Source organism: Euphorbia lathyris, chromosome 8, assembly GCF_963576675.1.
Source record: "Euphorbia lathyris chromosome 8, ddEupLath1.1, whole genome shotgun sequence".
Taxonomy (NCBI): Eukaryota; Viridiplantae; Streptophyta; class Magnoliopsida; order Malpighiales; family Euphorbiaceae; genus Euphorbia; species Euphorbia lathyris.
The window spans coordinates 12826044-12845450 of record NC_088917.1 but is presented as its reverse complement, the minus strand read 5'-3'; the positions used below and the strand labels follow the sequence as shown (position 1 = coordinate 12845450).

Here is a 19407-nt window from a genome sequence, read left to right as displayed (position 1 = left end):
AACCCTAAACCCTAATCCTAAGATTGGGAAAGCTTGTCCTCTTCAAAACCTTCAGGCAGTGATTGAGCTTGAGACTGCTTAGTATGTACACGATGACGCCTTTCTCTACCATATATAACCCAAAAAACAATGGACACCAAAACAGCAGTAGATACCATTACTAGTCCAACATAGATCCATTGGCTGTACCTTTGTAGACCAGGACAGTGATTCTTGTATATGTCACTGAATGTTTCTCTTACAAATGTGCAGTCTTCTAGCTCGGACAAGAATGGTCCGTAGTTTCGGAGACCGTCGCATAGGTGGAGTGGAGATGTCATTTGGTTGTATAAATCTGGTGTTATTCTTCCTGTTGTTGTGCATATTCCTGTTGATGATACTTGACAGACATAGGTCTGCCATACCTGTGGAATATGCAAGGGTTGCGGGTAAATAAGCTAGTCTACGGTAATGGTAGGGGTAGGGGTAAGGGTAGTAGGTTACGCTTTGGGACATGGAACATAGGTTCTTTGACAGGAAGATTAGCTGAAATTGTAGATGTTATGAAGAGGATGAGAATAAATATAATGTGCCGACAAGAAACCAAGTGGGTTGGAGCCAAGGCTAGAGAGATAGCTCCTTGGGGTTATAAGCTTTGGTACTCATGAAAGGATAAGGATAGAAATGGAGTAAGTATTCTTATTGGTAGGGAGTATATTGATGATGTAGTAGCGGTGTCTAGGAAGAGTGATAGAATTATGAGTGTTAAGCTAGTGATAGGGGATGGGGTTGTGAATGTCATTAGTGCATATGCGCCACAAATAGGATTAGATGTCTCTATAAGACAAGCTTTTTGGGAGGACTTAGAGGAAGTGGTGCAACAGGTTCCTAGGGATGAAAAAATGGTACTGGGGGGTGATCTCAATGGACACGTGAGTTCTAGGCGAGATGGGTTTGAGAGTGTTCATGGAGGGTATGGTTTTGGAGATAAGAATGAAGCAGGAAATGATATTTTGAAATTCGCATCAGCTTATGACTTGAGTATCATGAACACATGGTTTATGAAGAGAACATCCCACTTAGTGACTTATCAGAGTGGCGGTAATGCGAGCTAAATTGACTTCTTCTTAGTAAGGAGTGCTTAGAGAAAGAGTTATATTTATTGTAAGGTGATCCCTGGTGAGAGTACGACAACCCAACATAGAGTAGTGGTGCTTGATTTTCGAAGTAGGAAATGTATAAGAAAACAAACACCACAAGTAAAGACTAAGATTAAGTGGTGGAAATTGCAAGGGGAGAATCAACAAAAATTTGTGGATGAGATGACCAAAAAAGATATTTGGACTTGTAATATGGATTTAGATATAGATTCGATATGGACTAAGATGGAGCATAGTATAAGGGAAGTAGCGAAGGAAGTTCTAGGGGAATCTAAAGGCAGCATGCCACCGGGTAAGGACACATCTTGGTGGACAGAAGAAGTACGACAAGCAGTAAAGAGTAAGCGAGAATCCTATAAAATATTGGGGAAATGTAGGAGTGACGAGAACTACGAAAAATACAAAGAGGCTAAAAGGGAAGTAAAAAAGGTCATACGAGATGCTAGAGCAAAGGTGAATCGGGATCTGTATACAAGATTGGATACGAAAGAAGGGGAAAGAGACATATATAGAATTGCTCGGATGAGAGATAGGAAGACGCGAGATCTCGGAAAAGTTAAATGTGTGAAGGATGTGGACCAGAGAGTTCTAGTTGGAGATAAGGATATCAAGGAACGATGGAGGTCCTATTTTGATGACTTATTTAATGGAGATCGCAGACAAGATGTTGGAGATATAAGTATCCATCACGATATGATAAATCATGAATGCCTGCGGAGAATTCAAAAGGGTGAAGTCAAAATGGCATTAAGTAAGATGAAGTTGAAGAAAGCAGTAGGACCTAATGGCATCCCTATTGAGATTTGGAGATGTTTGGGAGAAAGAGGAATCGAATGGTTGACGACGTTCTTCAACAAAATTTGGAGAAACAATAAGATGCCATCAGAATGGAGGAAAAGTATCTTAATCCCTTTGTATAAGAACAAAGGCGATGTCCAAGATTGTGCCAACTATCGAGGAATCAAATTAATGAGTCACACTATGAAACTTTGGGAGCGAGTGATCGAACAAAGGCTAAGGAGGACGGTGAAGATCTCTGAAAACCAGTTTGGCTTTATGCCGGGAAGATCAACTATGGAAGCCATCCATCTAATGAGACAATTAATGGAGCACTATCGAAATAAGAAGAAAGACTTGCATATGGTTTTCATTGACTTGGAGAAAGCATATGATAAGGTACCAAGGGAAGTACTTTGGTGGGCCTTGATAAGGAAAGGCATTTCGCGGAAATATATTGACATCATAAAGGACATGTATGAGGGAGCATGCACGAGTGTACGTACTAGTGTTGGGAAGACTGAAGAGTTTCCTATTACGATTGGAGTGCATCAAGGTTCCGCACTAAGCCCATTTCTTTTTGCCATCGTTATGGATGAACTAACAAGTTCACTTCAAGCTGGTATACCATGGTGCATGTTGTTTGCAGATGATATTGTGTTGGTTGATGAGACGAAAGAAGGAGTGGAGAGGAAGTTGGAACTATGGAGACAAACTCTAGAATCTAGAGGCTTTAAGTTGAGCCAAAGTAAGACAGAATATTTGGAGTGTAAGTTTAGCGGCCATAGGAGTAGGGAGGCAGGGACAATCACCCTAGATGGGAGAGTTGTTCAGACCTCGGATTGCTTCCGGTATGTAGGATCTATTATCCAAACGGATGGAGAAGTAGATAGAGATGTTGCTCATAGGATTAAAGCTGGTTGGTCGAAGTGGAAGAGTGCTACGGGTTTCCTTTGTGACCCCAGCATGCCTAATAGATTGAAGGGAAAATTCTACCGCACGGCAATTAGACCAGCATTGTTATATGGTACGGAGTGTTGGGCAGTGAAACACTGCCACATCCATAAGATGTCGGTGGCGGAGATGCGTATGTTGAGATGGATGTGTGGTCATACGAGAAAGGATCGGGTGAGTAATGAAATAATTAGGACAAAAGTAGGGGTCACATCTATTGAGAATAAAATGAGAGAAAACCGACTAAGGTGGTTTGGCCATGTGAGACGTAGAGCGCTTGATGCGCCGGTTAGGAGAACCGAAGAGTGGCAAAGGGATGTAGTGGTGAGGGGTAGGGGAAGACCTAAGCAAACTTGGAGAAGGGTAATCGATAGTGATATGAGTTTACTGGGAATTGAGGAAAATATGATAATGGATAGGACGTAGTGGAGGGAGCGAATTTGTGTCGCTGACACGACTTGATTTCACGGTTTTATATGATGGTTCATGTTAGCCGGCCCCGAATCATTTCGGGACTAAGGCTTTGTTGTTATTGTTGTTGTTGTATATATAGTTAATCCATTTAATCGATTCAAGACTCCTTACATACTTTTGGTGAATTATCTCCCTTTTAAAATTTGTTGATACACTAGAAATCAGAAATCAAACTCGAAATTTCTACCTGAAACCAACCTTAATTAATAGATCCGACACTATCTACTATCCGATTAAAAAACCAAAAGAAACTAAAAGGAGAACCAAAGGGACACAAAATCAAAACAACATGCAAATTAAATAGAACAATAATTCCATCCACCTCAAAGTAAATTACAATGTACAACCACAAACTACAAACCCTAAACCCTAATTCTAGGATTGGGAAAGCTTGTCCTCTTCAAAACCTTCAGGCACTGATTGAGCTTGAGACTGCTTAGTATGTACACGATGACGCCTTTCTCTACCATATATAACCCAGAAAACAATGGACACCAAAACAGCAGTAGAAACCATTACTAGTCCAACATAGATCCATTGGCTGTACCTCTGTAGATCAGGACAGTGATTCTTGTATATGTCACTGAATGTTTCTCTTACAAATGTGCAGTCTTCTAGCTCGGACAAGAATGGTCCGTAGTTTCGGAGACCGTCGCAGAGGTGCAGTGGAGATGTCATTTGGTTGTATAAATCTGGTGTTATTCTTCCTGTTGTTGTGCATATTCCTGTTGATGATACTTGACAGACATAGGTCTGCCATACCTGTGGAAGAAATGTTGCACGGAAACGGAAATAAATACTGGAAAGCTATTTTTATATGAGATAGGAACTATATTGTATGGAAATGGAAACGGACGCCAAGAAACATTATTTGTATAAAACGTATAAATATTGAAAATATAGAGCATATTTATAAATATTTTACTCCTACAAGTTGATAAAGGAGTAAGGGGCCTTTATATGGCTAAATAATCGGATTCGCCTTCTAAATTTTGGAGATGTCTCAGAGGCCCCCTAAACTTGTTTAAAGAGATTTATTGGCTCACCAAACGTGCTCAAAGTGTTATGCGCTTCGACTTATGTTATGGGGTTTATCATGTCACTTTAAGTAAGTTAAGAGGACTAATGAGATCATCCGCCTCACATGGTCAAAACGAGTTTCTAACAAAACACTCACATTGTTGTCTGTCGAGCAATTCTATTACTAATGTAAAATAGACTAATTTCACACATCATTGAAAAAAAAAGGAAATATTCTGACAGATGCATATCAGTTGATTCAGAAAACAATGATCTTATGTTTTTTGCTACTGTATAATAGATTTGGAGATATAATGTTTTAAAGCTCGACTATATTTATATTTATTTATTTTATTATTTTTCAACACGTGATAAGAATTCCATCAAAATGAGCCCATAAGATGCCACGTGTACATATGTTTTAATATGTTACTAATGAGTGATAATATTATGCACAGTTGGAAGGAAATAACGAGATTCATGATTGAAGGCAGTGTTTTGTTAACGATGTATGAAATAGACCTAGCTTGCCAATGTTAGGCCTTTACATTATATTTTATCCCTTCTAATTTTCTTAAATTAGAGAAACCTGACTCAAAACCTAAAAGGATGCAAGTTTAATTCCATTTTCCAAAATACAAGAAGTCTTTAAGATCAAAGTTTTAGTGCAACATAGTTATATTTATGGCTATCAATTTCTGATACTATAACACGATTAACAAAAGGCCTAAACCATACGCAGCTTCCTGAACTTGTCAATTTTGGTCATTTTGCCCTCTCAACTATTTAAAAGTGGTATTAGCAACCCCCTATTTTCATTATAACGGAAACAAGATGAAGTTCCAACATTAGTATTGGAACTAGCCTGCATATATATATAGACGATTTAGAAAGAGTTAAAACTATATGCAATTTTTACAAGAGTACACTGCATATATATATATAGACGATTTAGAAAGAGTTAAAACTATATGCAATTTTTACAAGAGAACTTGTGTACTGTTTATACTAATCTTATTTGCAGTTTGTTTTTAGTAGCGCACAACCCTTTTTATTATGACATTGGTGCTTGGAATGAGAACATGTCATGATTGTTTCCGATATAATGAAAAAGGGGTAGCTAATACCACTTTTAAATAGCTGAAGGGGCAAATAGGCCGTCCCAAAATGACCAAAAGTGACAAGTTCAGGGGGCCTTAACAAAAATAATCTGTCGGCACGGACGGATCAAGGGGAGCTTGAGCACCCACTAATTGTCGGAAAACATAAAAATTCTATGGAAACTGTGTGCGAAGCTTTAATTTTTTTATCTAAAAACATAAATTTAGCACCAATAAATCACGAGAAACCACCACAAACACCCCTATTAGTGAATCCTGGATACGTCACTGCCCATTAGACACTATCCCTTCGACATGTTATCCTTTTTGTTGCATTTATATCATAACTACGTAGAATATATAGATCACACAACACGATCATGACACGAAAACCATCTAGCCGCTATAGTAGGAGATGTTGTGGAAGAAAATAAGTACCTGAGTTGCATTGTTCATGTCCACTTCGCCAGAGGTGCAAGGTCGATCAGTGAAGTCATGGTAATAAGGGTTGCAAAGAACAGGAACCAAAGGACCAGATTGATTGAAGTACATAGATGGAAAGTTGGGGGAGAAGTTGATGTTTGAAACATTGGTAATAACTGAGTTAATCAAATCAACAAATTGAAGAGTGACTTCTTTGGTTCTTAACAAGGTTTCTTGAGCTGTTGCACTGTCTACACAAGGAAGTATATCATCTAATGCTGTATGTGCAGTTGGATTTTGCAATTGCACCCAGTGGTTCATTGCAACACATGTGTCTCCTGTCACACTAGCATTTCAAAGTAACAAAAATCAGAAAATTGTCAAATCTAAAAGTAACACATGAGCGCAGAAATGAACTGAATCCACAAGGTGAGAAATGGAGATAGTGACTAAAGTATATTAGTATGGTGTAATTTCAATAGGATTAAATGGGTTCAATAGGATTAAATGGACCATTGATCACTGAACTTTGGGGTTTGTCTCAAAAGGGTCACTGAACTTCGATTTGTCTCAATAAAATCATTTTGGTGACTTCAGATGAAAAGGACTACCGGAATCACTCTTAGATTAACTGTACTTTAATGTGTTTGATTATATGAGTACATATTTCACTACTATGTTTGTCTTTGTGTTAACTACTGTGTTTGTTTTGCAAATTTCACTCACAATTTATTCCAATTAGCAAACTTCAGTTTATCATGGATGCAATGCACAAGGATTTGATGTCTCTGAGATTATAAGCTTTAATCTAGTCGTTAAATTTCTAAGGTGAACACCATGTCACGATTCCCGATTCCGATAGTTTTTTTCGTCTAAAGTTACTGGAGTGACTTTATTGAAACAAAAACCTAAGTTGGATGACTTTATTAAGAGAAATCGAAGTTCAGTGACCATTTTGAGACAAACCCCAAAGTTTAATGACCAACGATGCATTTAACCCTATTTCACATGTTTTAAAGCCGATGGGCTCAAGCAATGGAGCTTGGACACTACAATCTCTATATTGTATTGCTAGGACGTTTTGTAGGAGAGCCGAGTCTCCGTATACAAATCTCCATATACAATGTGTTGGTTAGGAGATGAACCAGACAAAAGATGGAAGGCCTGTAACGTCCTAGTCAAGAGAGGGTCACACCAGAATGGAAGGGCCGAGTAAGGAGCGACTCCAAAAGAAGATGTGAGAGTAGGAATGAATTAGTAAGATGTGTTTCCATTATACATAATTATTCATAAAATTGTCACTTTGGCACACTTAACTTATAATTCGACCCATATCACACCTAAACTTATTAATTTTGGATCTTCGAAACCTTATTTGTTGACATGGCATGGACCATGTTTAGGTGAAAGTTTGATTCGGTGGTGTCATGTCAACTTTGACGTCAAATCAACGAATAAGGGTATCAGAAGTCCACAATTTATAAGTTTAGGTGTGTGATTGGTCCAAGTATAAGTTCAACGTGTCAAACAAGAAAAAGCCGGCCATATCTATATGGTATTAGTTAATTGAACTTGGAGAAAAAAAGAAAATTGGAATGAGGTTTATTGTAGCATGGATTGAAAGATCAAATTATTGTCCAAGAAAACTACTGAACATTAAGCTGCAAAGACTTACTTATGGAGGAGAAGGAATGTGCCACAAAGAATAAATGTTCCAGCAACAAGTACCCATCCAACTACCACCAGGCTGCAACAAATTCAAAAGGAAGTATATTCATTCAAAATTTGTTTGAAAAAATGTTAGAAAACTTGAAATTACTAGAAACAGGAACCAAGAAGATCAAAATAGTCTCTTACATGTACACTAGCAATTGGATGCCGAAAATCGAAAACACTGAAAGCACAAAACCCAGATGTTAATATGTTAGTGATATTGATATACATTAACAAAACAGAGGAACAGGGATTACAGAGAGTCCTTTCACCTCCCGATTCAGGAGAGAGAAAAGTTACGACGGAAATTTCCGTGGTAAAGGTATAAATTCTGTCAGTAATTTCACTCTATTAAGACTAGAGCGGATTTGGCATCAGTGACGAAATAAGAACAAAAATTTCCGCCCTTGATGCTTAGTCCCAAAAAAATCTGTAATTTTTAACATTTTTTCCTCGATTCCCGAGTATTTTGGGGTAAATTGTAGTGATGGTCAATGAAGTTTGGGGTATGTTTCACAAAGGTTACTGAACTTCATTTTTTTCAATAAGTTAATGAACTTCCTTTTTTTTATTTTAATAAAGTCATTCTGGCCAATTCAGATAGTGATGTGTAGTCATGTTAGAAAGGACTTACTTTTACATATGACATGACAGCTACGTGTTTGCCACCTTCCAACAAAAATATGAAAATAAAATATTTTGGCTGCCATGTGGAAGTTTCAAGCGGAAGAAAATCTGATGTCCCATTTCAGTGTCCCCTTTTATGTCCCTCTCACAAAAAGTGATCTATTTTTATTGTGTGGATCCCCTTGGCTCACAAAATATATTATTTTAGTTAAGTGGGAACCACTTTTTGTGAGAGGGATATGAAATGGGACACTGAAATGGTGACAACAGATTTTCTCCTGTTTCAAGCATTTGTATTTTTTTTTTTTTTTGTGATGTGATATATAAAAGCAAGTCCTTTCCAACATGACTGTCATATACTGAAATAAAAACGAACGTTACTATAATTTTATTGAAAGAAAATGAAGTTCAGTAACCTTTTTGAAACATAGCCCAAACTTCAGCAACGGTCAATACCCACCCGAACATTTTGTTTTAGCTCCGCGACTATACATTGAGAAAGATGAGAGAGACTTACAGAATCCAAGAAATGTAAGAAGAAGCATAATTGCAGCAACAACAATAAGTGCCAACCTCCTGCAAAAACACTAAATTAAACCACATTTGCAAGAAAACTGAATTGTAGATGATATATTAATCTCTGACACACCATTGTCATGGAACCGATTTAACTAAAAGTTCAAGCTGATAGTTAAGGCCCAGTCATAGATCTTTATATTAATCTCCGGCACAACCCACACGCAAATGTCCCTTGGGTTTGCAGCGTGCACAACACAGGCTCATCCCGCCATGTGTTTTTAATTCCATAAATTAATAAGGTTATCAGTACTCAAACCCTCCATCGTTTGGTTCTAGAGGCTCTGATACCATGTCATGAAACCAATTGAACTAAAAGCTCGAGCTGATAGTTAAGACCCAATCATATATCTTATATTAATCTCTGACAGAACTGAACCATATTAGAGAAGTATAATTAGTATGTTTTCACTTACACAGAATCCAAAAGCTCACGAATATCGTCCGAATTCTCGAGCGTTCGATCGGCTAGAGTGGTAGCAGAAGAGTTGATTGTTGTTCCAATTTGGTCAATATCAGTTTGAACATTAGAAGGTAAAAAGACTTTATCAACTGCTGTTATCTTAGCTGAAGCAAGAAAACTTGACACATCCCTCAGTTTTTGAACAGTAGTGTCTGCTTGATTCACAACAAACTCCAAAGTTTGTGTTGTGCTTCTGTGAAATCTTCCCTGCCCAGCATACAGAACTGCACATCCAATTCTGCAAACAACAATGGAAATTACGGAATGCATTTTCGAACTTGAGCAATAAGGGATCCAAGATTCATTGACAGGGGTGCTATTTGGTGATCTCTTTGACATTTCTTGAGGTTCAAACTATTAGGAAAGACAGTTAAGAATATTAATGACGTTATTTTTAACGTGGTTAGTATTTTTGACTGTCTTTCCTAACAGTTTGAACTTCAAGGTACCGGTTTGTAAATTTTTTTTAAACCACATGGTTTATGTTTGTAAATGGCCCAAACTACAGGGTTTATTTTTATACTTTTCCCTTATAAAAATGTAGAATAAATATTACGAAAAAGTATATATATAAAAAAACCTGTGGTTTCACAGATATACAAGTAGAGGAATATGATATTTTTGTTATAAAAAGAGATCATGTGCTTTGTTTGTACCGTTAGGAAAAAAAACTAACATTGTTTGACATATAATCAAGTCAACATGCAATATCATCAAGCCCACATAGCACGCGGTTCTTGATGTCAAATAAAGGACTTCCCATACATATTTTGACACGTGTAATATGGACCTACAAATATTATAAGAGGCCCCACTATTTTAATTATTATATGGGGTCACTATATACGTGTCCAAATGTGAATTGGAAGTCCTCCGAGTGACATAAAAAACCGAGTACTTAATATAAGAACTCACACACATGTGATATGCAAAAGTCTACAATTCATTAGTCACATAGTAAAGTCAAACAAGTCAACATTCTATACTACATCATCTGAGACTAACCCCAGTAGTTTAATTCCTTTTTTGGTAACCCGTAAAGTACATGGATTTTTTTGAAACAAAAATATCGTATTCCTCTACTTGTAAATTCGTGAAATTACGTGGTTTTTTTATATATATATTTTCTAAATGTTATATATCCCATTAAAAAAATGGCATTATGCATCAATGTGGCTTTAGTTCGGTTTAACCGTAATTTTCTTTACTAAACTGACCCGATAATCAAAACTGAAAATATTATAAAATAGAAAAAAGTATAAAAATAAACCATATGGTTCGGACAATTTGTAAAGACAATCCTTATAGTTTGCAAAGTTTTGTGCTATGGTAGGGTTTACAAACTCGGTCATTCCGTCAAAAAATGTTGACGTGACTATTTACCTCAAAAATGAGTGATTTGGAGCAATTGAAAAAACTAACTTTGAAAATTACCCAAAATATAAAGTCTGACTTTATAAATTAACTAAACTACAAGTATTATTTGACTGAAAAGTTGACTCATAAATTCTTAAAATGCAAAGTTCACAAAGCACAGAACCCATTTGCAAACTTTTAAGTGAGATTGTCTGCAAATCGGCAAAAACACAATGTTTATTTTTGTACTTACTAACCCAAACAAAACCGAAGTTATAAATAACCATACTAAAATATTATTTCGGTTCAGTATCGGTTCTGTTTTCGGTACCCTGAAATTTGCTCACCAATAATAAGAAGGAGAAAGGGTATTTACATAGCTGCAATGCTGAAGACAATGAGGAAAATGAGTGAGAGAACATAAGCTGCTGGTGAGTAGCCATAAGACCTCCTTCCACAACAGAAATAACAGATGCTGACAAGCAGTAAGCAGAGACCAAAGCCTAGAAACCATATTATAGAAATGGCAAACAAGGGAACAGCTGTGTATCCTACAGACTGCAATAAAAAAAAAACAGAATCCTTAGTTACAAGAAACTTTCCCAAAATTCTGAAATTTTGAACTAAACTGTAAAACCCATTAGAGTTTTGTCAATTTGGAATGGCTTAATATATCAGAGTCTCTGTGTTTTGACCAAATAATTGATTGATTTCTTGAATTTTGGAGATGTTTTATTACCACCAAACTTATTTAAATTGACATAATTAACTCTCCAAATCCAGTGTGGTAGAGCAGAGTTGAATTTAGACAAGTTGAAAAGGAGCAGAGTTGAATTTAGACAAGTTGAAAAGGGTCAATAAATAACTTTAAGCAAGTTCAAAGGACACAGGTCCCTCGTGTATTAAGCCAATTGAAAGAGAAAAATCAATAACCCTAGTACACTAATCCACATTTAGGCCTAAACCATACGGGGCCCCTAAACTTGTCAATTTTGATCATTCCTCTGAACTTACTTACGGGACGACCTATTTGCCCTCCTCAACTATTTAAAAGTGGTATTAACAACCTCTATTTTCATTATAACAGAAACAAGATGAAGTTCCAACATTAGTACAAGTGTTCATGAAAATATTGGAACTAGCTTGCATATATGTAGATGATTTAGAAGGAGTTAAATCTATATGCAATTTTTACAAGGGAACTTGTGCACTGTTTATACTAACCTCATTTGCAGCTTGTTTTAGTAGTGGACAACCTTTTTATTATGACTTTGGTGCTTGCAATGAGAACTGTCATGATTGTTTCTCGTTGCAATGAAAAGAGGGGATTACTAATACCACTTTTAAATAGTTGAAGGGACAAATAGATCGTCCCGTAAGTTCAAGGGACAAAATGACCAAAAGTAACAAGTTCAGGGGCTGCATATGGTTTAAGACTTTTATTCATCCATTATCTACTCACCCAATCTCTAAAACAAACATCTCTAAAACAAACATGACATAAATGAACTTTATATTTTTTATCACGATCCCGCCCTATTTATAGCCCGTAGTTCTCCTTACAAATGCTACTAATTTGTACCACTCTATGAACAAATGTGACCATTTTCCTAATCTTTAAAGCATTCTAACAGCATTGAGGATCCCATTCCCAGAAGGAAAAAGAAATCCAAAAATCAAGTAAAGAAGAAAAGATTGAAAACTTACAGCCCAGTAATGGCGGTCACTGATATTCCAGCCTCCAGAGTATCTTTTGAAGCCATTTAAAGGGTCTTTTCTGTAAGTCCTTCTTGGAGCTAACACAAGTGTTGAGGTCTCAACAGGTTCACTAATGGGTGCTTCAACATATGAACTTGAATACTCCATATCTTTTTTTTCTTCATTCTTCCCACCTGATAAATAAGTGGACAATCACCAAGAAATTTCATTCTCTGGCTATGGTAATCCGCTATATTACACGGAAACTCTTCTTTAGTAGTATTTTCGTATTTTATATCAGTTTTGCTTTCAAGTTCATTTCTGTTTCCACCACTTTTTTTTAACTATACTTTTTGTAGAAATAACTTTTTCTTCTCTTCTGTTTCCTTTTTTGTTTCAATTTCCGTTTCTGTGCAATATAGATAATGAAAAATTTCTACTGTGATCTAGGAGGGAGTAACTAGCTAGTACTAGACCATTTAGCCGTTGAGAGCTTAACTATGATCTTAGAGATCTGGGTGGGTTGGGTTGAGGGTTTTCCTTTATCTTTGATGTAATTTTCATTTCTTTAATATAAATGCATTGCGTACAACTTTTGAAAAGAAAAAAAACTAGTACTAGACCATTTAGAAATGATACATCAGCATTCTTTTTATTGACGTGTCACCTTCTAAATGATTCAGAACCAATTTAGTCATACTTTAGAAGTTTTCATTCAAAAAAATAGCCCACTCAAAAAATAGGCTTAATATATCATTTGCTTTGCTTTGTGAACTTGTCCAAAAAAAATTTGATTGCCCTGAACTTTCAAAGTGTTCTGATAATCCCCTCAACTTGCATAAAATATTCAGTTAGCCCTCTGAATTTGCATAAAATGTAATCTATTGATCACTATGTTGCAAAAAAAAATAAGTTAAATGCGGAAGATGTATTCCACGCATCTTTAAAGAAGTAAAACGACCAAAATTGAGGTATGCGGTTCTAATACAAGAGTTGACTTACTTTTTTTGCAAACCGAGTGATCAATTACTTAAATTTTGCACAAGTTCAGGGCTAAGTGAATATTTTATGCAAATTGAGTGAGTCATCAAGACACTTTGAAAATTCAGGAAATCAAAAGCTTTTTGAACAAGGAGTTTTAAGTATTTGAGGTATTTGGTTAAAGGAAATCAAAAGCTTTTTGAACAAGGAGTTTTAGGTATTTGAGGTATTTGATTAGAACTTCTTATAGAAATAGAGAATATCTATTTACCAAACAGTAACAATAAACAGCTGAATAAATAAAACAAACGGGTTGTCAAAAAAAAAAAAATAAAACAAACGGACTTTCAGTCTACCATAAAACGTCTCCTCTCAATCTTAATCTTTTGTGGGGGTGCAATTGCAGGGATGATCTCTACCTAGTCCATAAAGATTGGGCTTATTTTTGTTGTCTTTATGGGCTTTTATTATAAAAAAAAAAAAGACTACCCAACATTAAAAAAAAAAAATTCACACACTCTAATAACATAGGACTAAATTTATAATATATCTCAAAAATATTTAAACCAACCCCTGTGGAATAAACCTATTTATAACCATCCGGTTCGACTAGACCCGTACCCAATGGATTGAGTTTTTATATAAGAATTGATTAAAATATTAAAATTTAAGAAACTTGTAATAATAGGATGGACTTAGTGGCGTGTTAAATAAAAACATAAAAACCTTATAATTATTTATCCTTATTTTTAACTATAAAATTTATATATTTTTTAAATGGGCTTGAAATTTAATTTTTAAACTCCACTCTAGTGCCCGACCCGACCCATAAACAAAGTTATAGCCGTTTCTTTTACACCCCTGCTTTTGGCGTATGTATGTATGTAAAGTAATACTCATCTAAGTACAGTTTTGGAGGGAAGTATAAGGTCCTATCTTCTGTTTGGTAGCTGAGAAAACTGAGGGAAGAAAATAATCAGAATACTGAAGTTTTGCAATTCGTTTAAGATTCCAAGAAACAAGAAAAAAATAGCATATTAATTAACACAATAAGTTGCTGGGGACCAGAAAATTTAAGGCAAATACAGTGAAAAAATAAAAAAAGATACTAGTTCCTTTTCCCCTACATTTTCTGGGAAACCAAACAAGGGATAAAAAAGAAAGCAAGAGAAAATACCTGAAGGAGGAAGAGCATGGAAAGAGTTGAAAGAAGTAGCAGCAAGTGAAGAAGAAGAAAGAAGAAGAGAAAATGAGAGTGAGAAGAAAAATCTGTGACATAGCATTATGACACAGTGAAGGGAAGAAAGAGACAAAAGGGAGCTGAGTTTCTTGAAGCTTTTTTTTTTCCTTTAATGGTGGAAAGTGATTTTTTTTAGAGAGAGAGAAAGTGAGTTTGTGTTGTATTACTATTTAGGATGGGAAACAAAACAACCGTTGGGATATTTTGTCTTTCTTTCTTCATTGCAGATTTGATTTTCTTTTACAAAATTACCCTTGCTAACTTCACCTTTTCCACCGAAATCATACTATTTTTCTTTTTTTCAACATTTATGTCACAAGATAGTTACGATAAATTACATGCATTATCACACAATTTTATATTTACTAACATGATAACTACTATATGAACGATCCGATCTTAAGTACGTGATGTTGGAGCAGTAGATTTAAGTAAGGAGTGGTTCTAAGGAATAGAACTATGGGGAAGAATAAATGAATTAAATCCTACATGGGAAATGGAGATGAAGTGATCATGGCTTATTTTTTGGGATAATTACTAATCTGACTCAATCAATGATCCCAATTTATATATCTAACCCACCTTGCCTCCAAATTATCAAATTAGACATTTTCACCCATTTTGGACAAAACTACCCTTATTTTTATATAACAACCATCTCCTATTTCCCTTTCATTTGCTTTCACATTTTCACAGCAAAATTCATCAACTCAACCCAAGATTTAAGCACATTCATACCCCATTCAAGTTTATGTAAGTATCATTTCTTCATTTTTCATACACATTACTAGAAATACACAGTTGGTATTCGAATGCATTTGCTTGAATCTTGACATTTTCCGATTCCGCCATTGTCGCCCGATGTGTAGCATTCTGGTGCTCAAATGCGACACAGAGAATCAAATGCGATAAGAATTCACATATAGCTTGTCGCATTCAGAGCCATGTCGCATTTGCGGTCGCATTTGATGTAGCATGTCGCATTTAGCTATCGCATTTTGATATAGCATGTCGCATTTGCGGTCTCATTTGATATAGAATGTCGCATTAGATGTGGCATTTGAGTTGCATTTTGATATAACTTATCGCATTTGAGTCGCATTTACATATGAATTGGCCTTATTATATTTTGATCACGTGTCCATTTTACTAAATGTAAAAGTATGTCAACCAAAGAGAGGTGTACGTGTTTCTTGTCCTGGAACGGACTGTGGACCACAGAGGGAACTGTGATGACATACGTGGGTGGTATTTGAGCGCATTCACAGACGAATGCGACAAGGTTTCCACGGTAGCCATTAACGTTGCATTCGAGCGCATTCAAGCTTCATTAATGGCGCAAACAACAAAGAAGAAGATGATGTATGCTTACCTTATGTTTCGTCCGTCCTTCCTCTTCGTTTGCCGCCGCCGCCTTCCGTTTTCTCGCCATCCTCGCCACGCCGCAGCAGATGAAAACACACTGGAGGTAGGAGATGAAAATACAATGAAAATGCAGAGAAGAATGGACCGGATTATATATAGTGATGAAAATAAAACGTATAATGCAGTTGAAACGAACTGAAACTGAAGAAAATGAACCACAATAAAGTTGAATGGGAAAGGTCAGGTGAGGAAGTCGAAGTGGAAGCAGCGGGAGGTAGGAGATGAACCTTCAAACTAGAATAAGGGTAATTTTGTCCAAAATGGGTTTAAGTGTCTAATTTGTTAAAATGGAAACAAGGTGAGTTAGATATATAAATTGGGGTCCTTGATTGGGTCAGATTAGTAATTATCCCTATTTTTTATAAGAAAAAGTTTAGTCATGAGGTTCAATGTGTTAGATTTGCACATAATATTTACATTGAGTTAGGTTGTTATAATTAACGATATGGTTCGGAATGAGTGGCGCCGAACAGTAGATATGAGCAAGAAGAGGTCACAAGGGTTGACATAGGAACAGGAATAAATTGAATCAAGTGACTTTTTATTTGTTTTTAAACTTGAGAAAGGGTAATGCCAAATTGAGTTATCATATGTATACTATATCAATAAAAATATGTGAAATTTTACACTCCGCCAATCAAAATAGTAAAACATATCACCTGAATTACGACTTAATGTGTATAATTTAAATGTAATTAATCAAAAGTTTAATAAGTATAAATAAAAAATTAGAAATTAGAAATTAAAATCCATAAAAAAAAAATAATGTAACTCACGAAAAATTGAAGAAGAAGACAATGGAGGCAGTGAAATGAGGAGTGGAAAACACCTGGATAAATACAATATATGGTATCCAAGAAAACAAACAGAGCTCAAACCCCAATAAAAAGCATCCTCATCTTTCGCATTTCGAATTCCAATTCGGTTTTTTTCTTGTCTCCTTTCACTAATAACTTAGAATGGAGGGTTCTAATTTTTTATTTTCTTAACTAATGTGATTAATTTATACAGCCAAAGTTGACTGTAGTGTTTAAGGGTACGGATAATAACGGGTATCTGCACTACCGATCCTAATGGAATTATCCGTACACCATATAAAGAGATATGAGATTAAAATCATTATTCGCATGACCAATCTTAACAATTTAAGGTCCTACATGGAATAAGAAACAAGAGGTCCTTTAATTAAAAAAATTGTATGTAAAAATTTAAAATATATTTACTAAGATTAAAATTTTAGTTAAATTTATTCCATGATATGATATCAGATCCTCTTAGACCAAACGATCGAGAGTTCGACCTCGTTAATTTGGAGAATTAAAAGTACATGATTAGATGAGCTTGTGTTGTACACGATTGCAAGCCTATAGACATTTCTCAGTGGAGTGTGTCATATCATAATAAAAATCTAGGATTAATTTCAAATAAAACTTCGTGGTTTCATACTTTTTGTAGATTAGTATTTATGTGTTTGGTAAAATTTTCATTTTTCTAAATTTGGTTGATAAACACCTCAAAATGAAAATTTTCAAGAATTAAATGATATTTTAAGTAACTTTAATTCTTTAACTTTTTTGGTTTGAGGTCATTTAGGCGTCGTTTTTTTATGAGAGTTAAAGTTAATGTTTAGACAGAAAAACTCTAAAAATGATAATTTTGAAAAATAAAAAATATAGTTCCATAATAAATATGATACTAAACTAACTTTAATTTTTAATAATTTTCATTTTAAAATCGTTATCGATCAATTTTGAAAAATTTTACAAATTATATGTATCCATCTGTACAAAACATGAAACCACGTAATAACTCCAAAATCTATAATTCAACCTTAACCATCAGCTGGTTAAGCTTTAATTTTTAGTTAAATTCCTTACATGATACTCCCTCCGTTTTTTATTATATGACGTTTTGGACTTTTGAATTTGTTCATTTTTATATGTCGTTTTGTATTACCAATGCACTTTTTACAATACTTTCTCTAATTTGCCCCTATTTATTGTAAGAGAGATATATAGTTATTAATGCAAATTATCTTAATTAAGTCATAAAAATTAATAAGTGAGAGAAATTTTGCATAGAAAGTAGAGATCCAGGAGAAAAGTACTAAGGGTACATTAGTCATTTTAATAGTCTCATTAATATTACATTGGTCTTGATGAAAAACCTTAAACGACATATAAAAAAGAATGGATGGAGTATTTTAACCATGAATTTCATACATTTTTTAACAATTCAAACAGAAACAACATTAGGATTAAATCCCAAAAATACACTTTTCTTAAAAAATATCATTCGAAATGACATTATTATTTTGAAAATTCCATGTATTTATTTATTAGAGTACAGTTAAGAAAAGAAAAAAGATACTAGATTTTATAGAGCCTATCAATTGTTTATTCCTAAAAAGAAAAGGATGGTCCAAAAAGTCAAAAAGGCAAGTCCTGTTATCATTGAGATGTCAGCTTCTATGGTTCCATTGGTCAATGCTTACACACTGATCTGGCTCCAACCCTCCAACCAAATGCCAAAATGCAATGGAACTTAATCAAATAATTCCTCTTTTCTTAAAAACTAAAGATTGGGATGTGGGTGGTAAATGAATTGAGCCGCTTTGAGAGTCTCCGACTGATTGTTATTGCACTTTCTAAAAATAATATAAATAATTGATTTTTAGAGATTTAAAAGTGACTAAAATATATTGGCCTTGTTTGGTAAAGAGCGTTTTAGGATAAAAAGAGCTGTTTTGACCAATTTTAGAGGTTTAACCACTGAAACCGTTGATTGGAGTGTTTGGTGGAGAGAGGTTTGAGAGAGAGTTTTGGGATGAAAACGCTGATTTTAAGAGCTTTTTCAATTAGCGTTTTGGAATATTAAAATTAATGGACTTCTTTAACCCTAATAGATAGACCCCCTCTTCTACTGCGCCAAAATCAATGCCATTATTCGTCTTTTTGCACAAACCGCTATTATCAATCAGTTAATTTTTACCAAACAGGTCTACACAAACAGCTAGTCAAATCAGCTAATGTAATCAGCTAACAGCTAATTCCCAAACAGGGCCATTATCTCCAACAATACTCTTTATATCCACTTTTTATTTATTATTTTATCATTAAAATTATTAATTATTGTTATATTTACTCATAGTGAGAGAAGAGAGCTTCGTCAATAATAAATTATTAATAAAAAATAAAATTAAGAGGCATTAAGAGGTGGAGAGAGACTCTCTATTAATAGAGAGGATGGAGAAAGTCTTAGGATCCGTTTGGTATGCCGTAATGCAATGTAATGTAATCAAGGTCGTAATGTAATCAAAGTTGTAATGTAATGGAATGTAATAGTGATTCTATTACCATGTTTGGTTGACAATTATGATGTAATGTAATAACCATTACAAAACTTATATTTTTCTAATTAAATGCAATCATAAAATTTTAT

At 34.9% G+C, this 19407-nt stretch overlaps 1 protein-coding gene across 1 annotated transcript; it reads right to left on the bottom strand.

Moving 5' to 3' along the window:
• Positions 1-3541: 3541 nt before the first annotated feature.
• LOC136202949 (uncharacterized) lies at positions 3542-14699 on the bottom strand. Its single transcript, XM_065993953.1, has 9 exons — positions 14479-14699; positions 12330-12514; positions 10999-11180; positions 9220-9504; positions 8745-8803; positions 7745-7781; positions 7563-7634; positions 5903-6233; positions 3542-4106 (listed from the first exon to the last, which is right to left on the bottom strand). The coding sequence occupies exons 1-9, from the start codon at positions 14582-14584 to the stop codon at positions 3720-3722; spliced, it is 1644 nt and encodes a 547-aa protein (XP_065850025.1). The 5' UTR covers positions 14585-14699; the 3' UTR covers positions 3542-3719.
• Positions 14700-19407: the final 4708 nt, after the last annotated feature.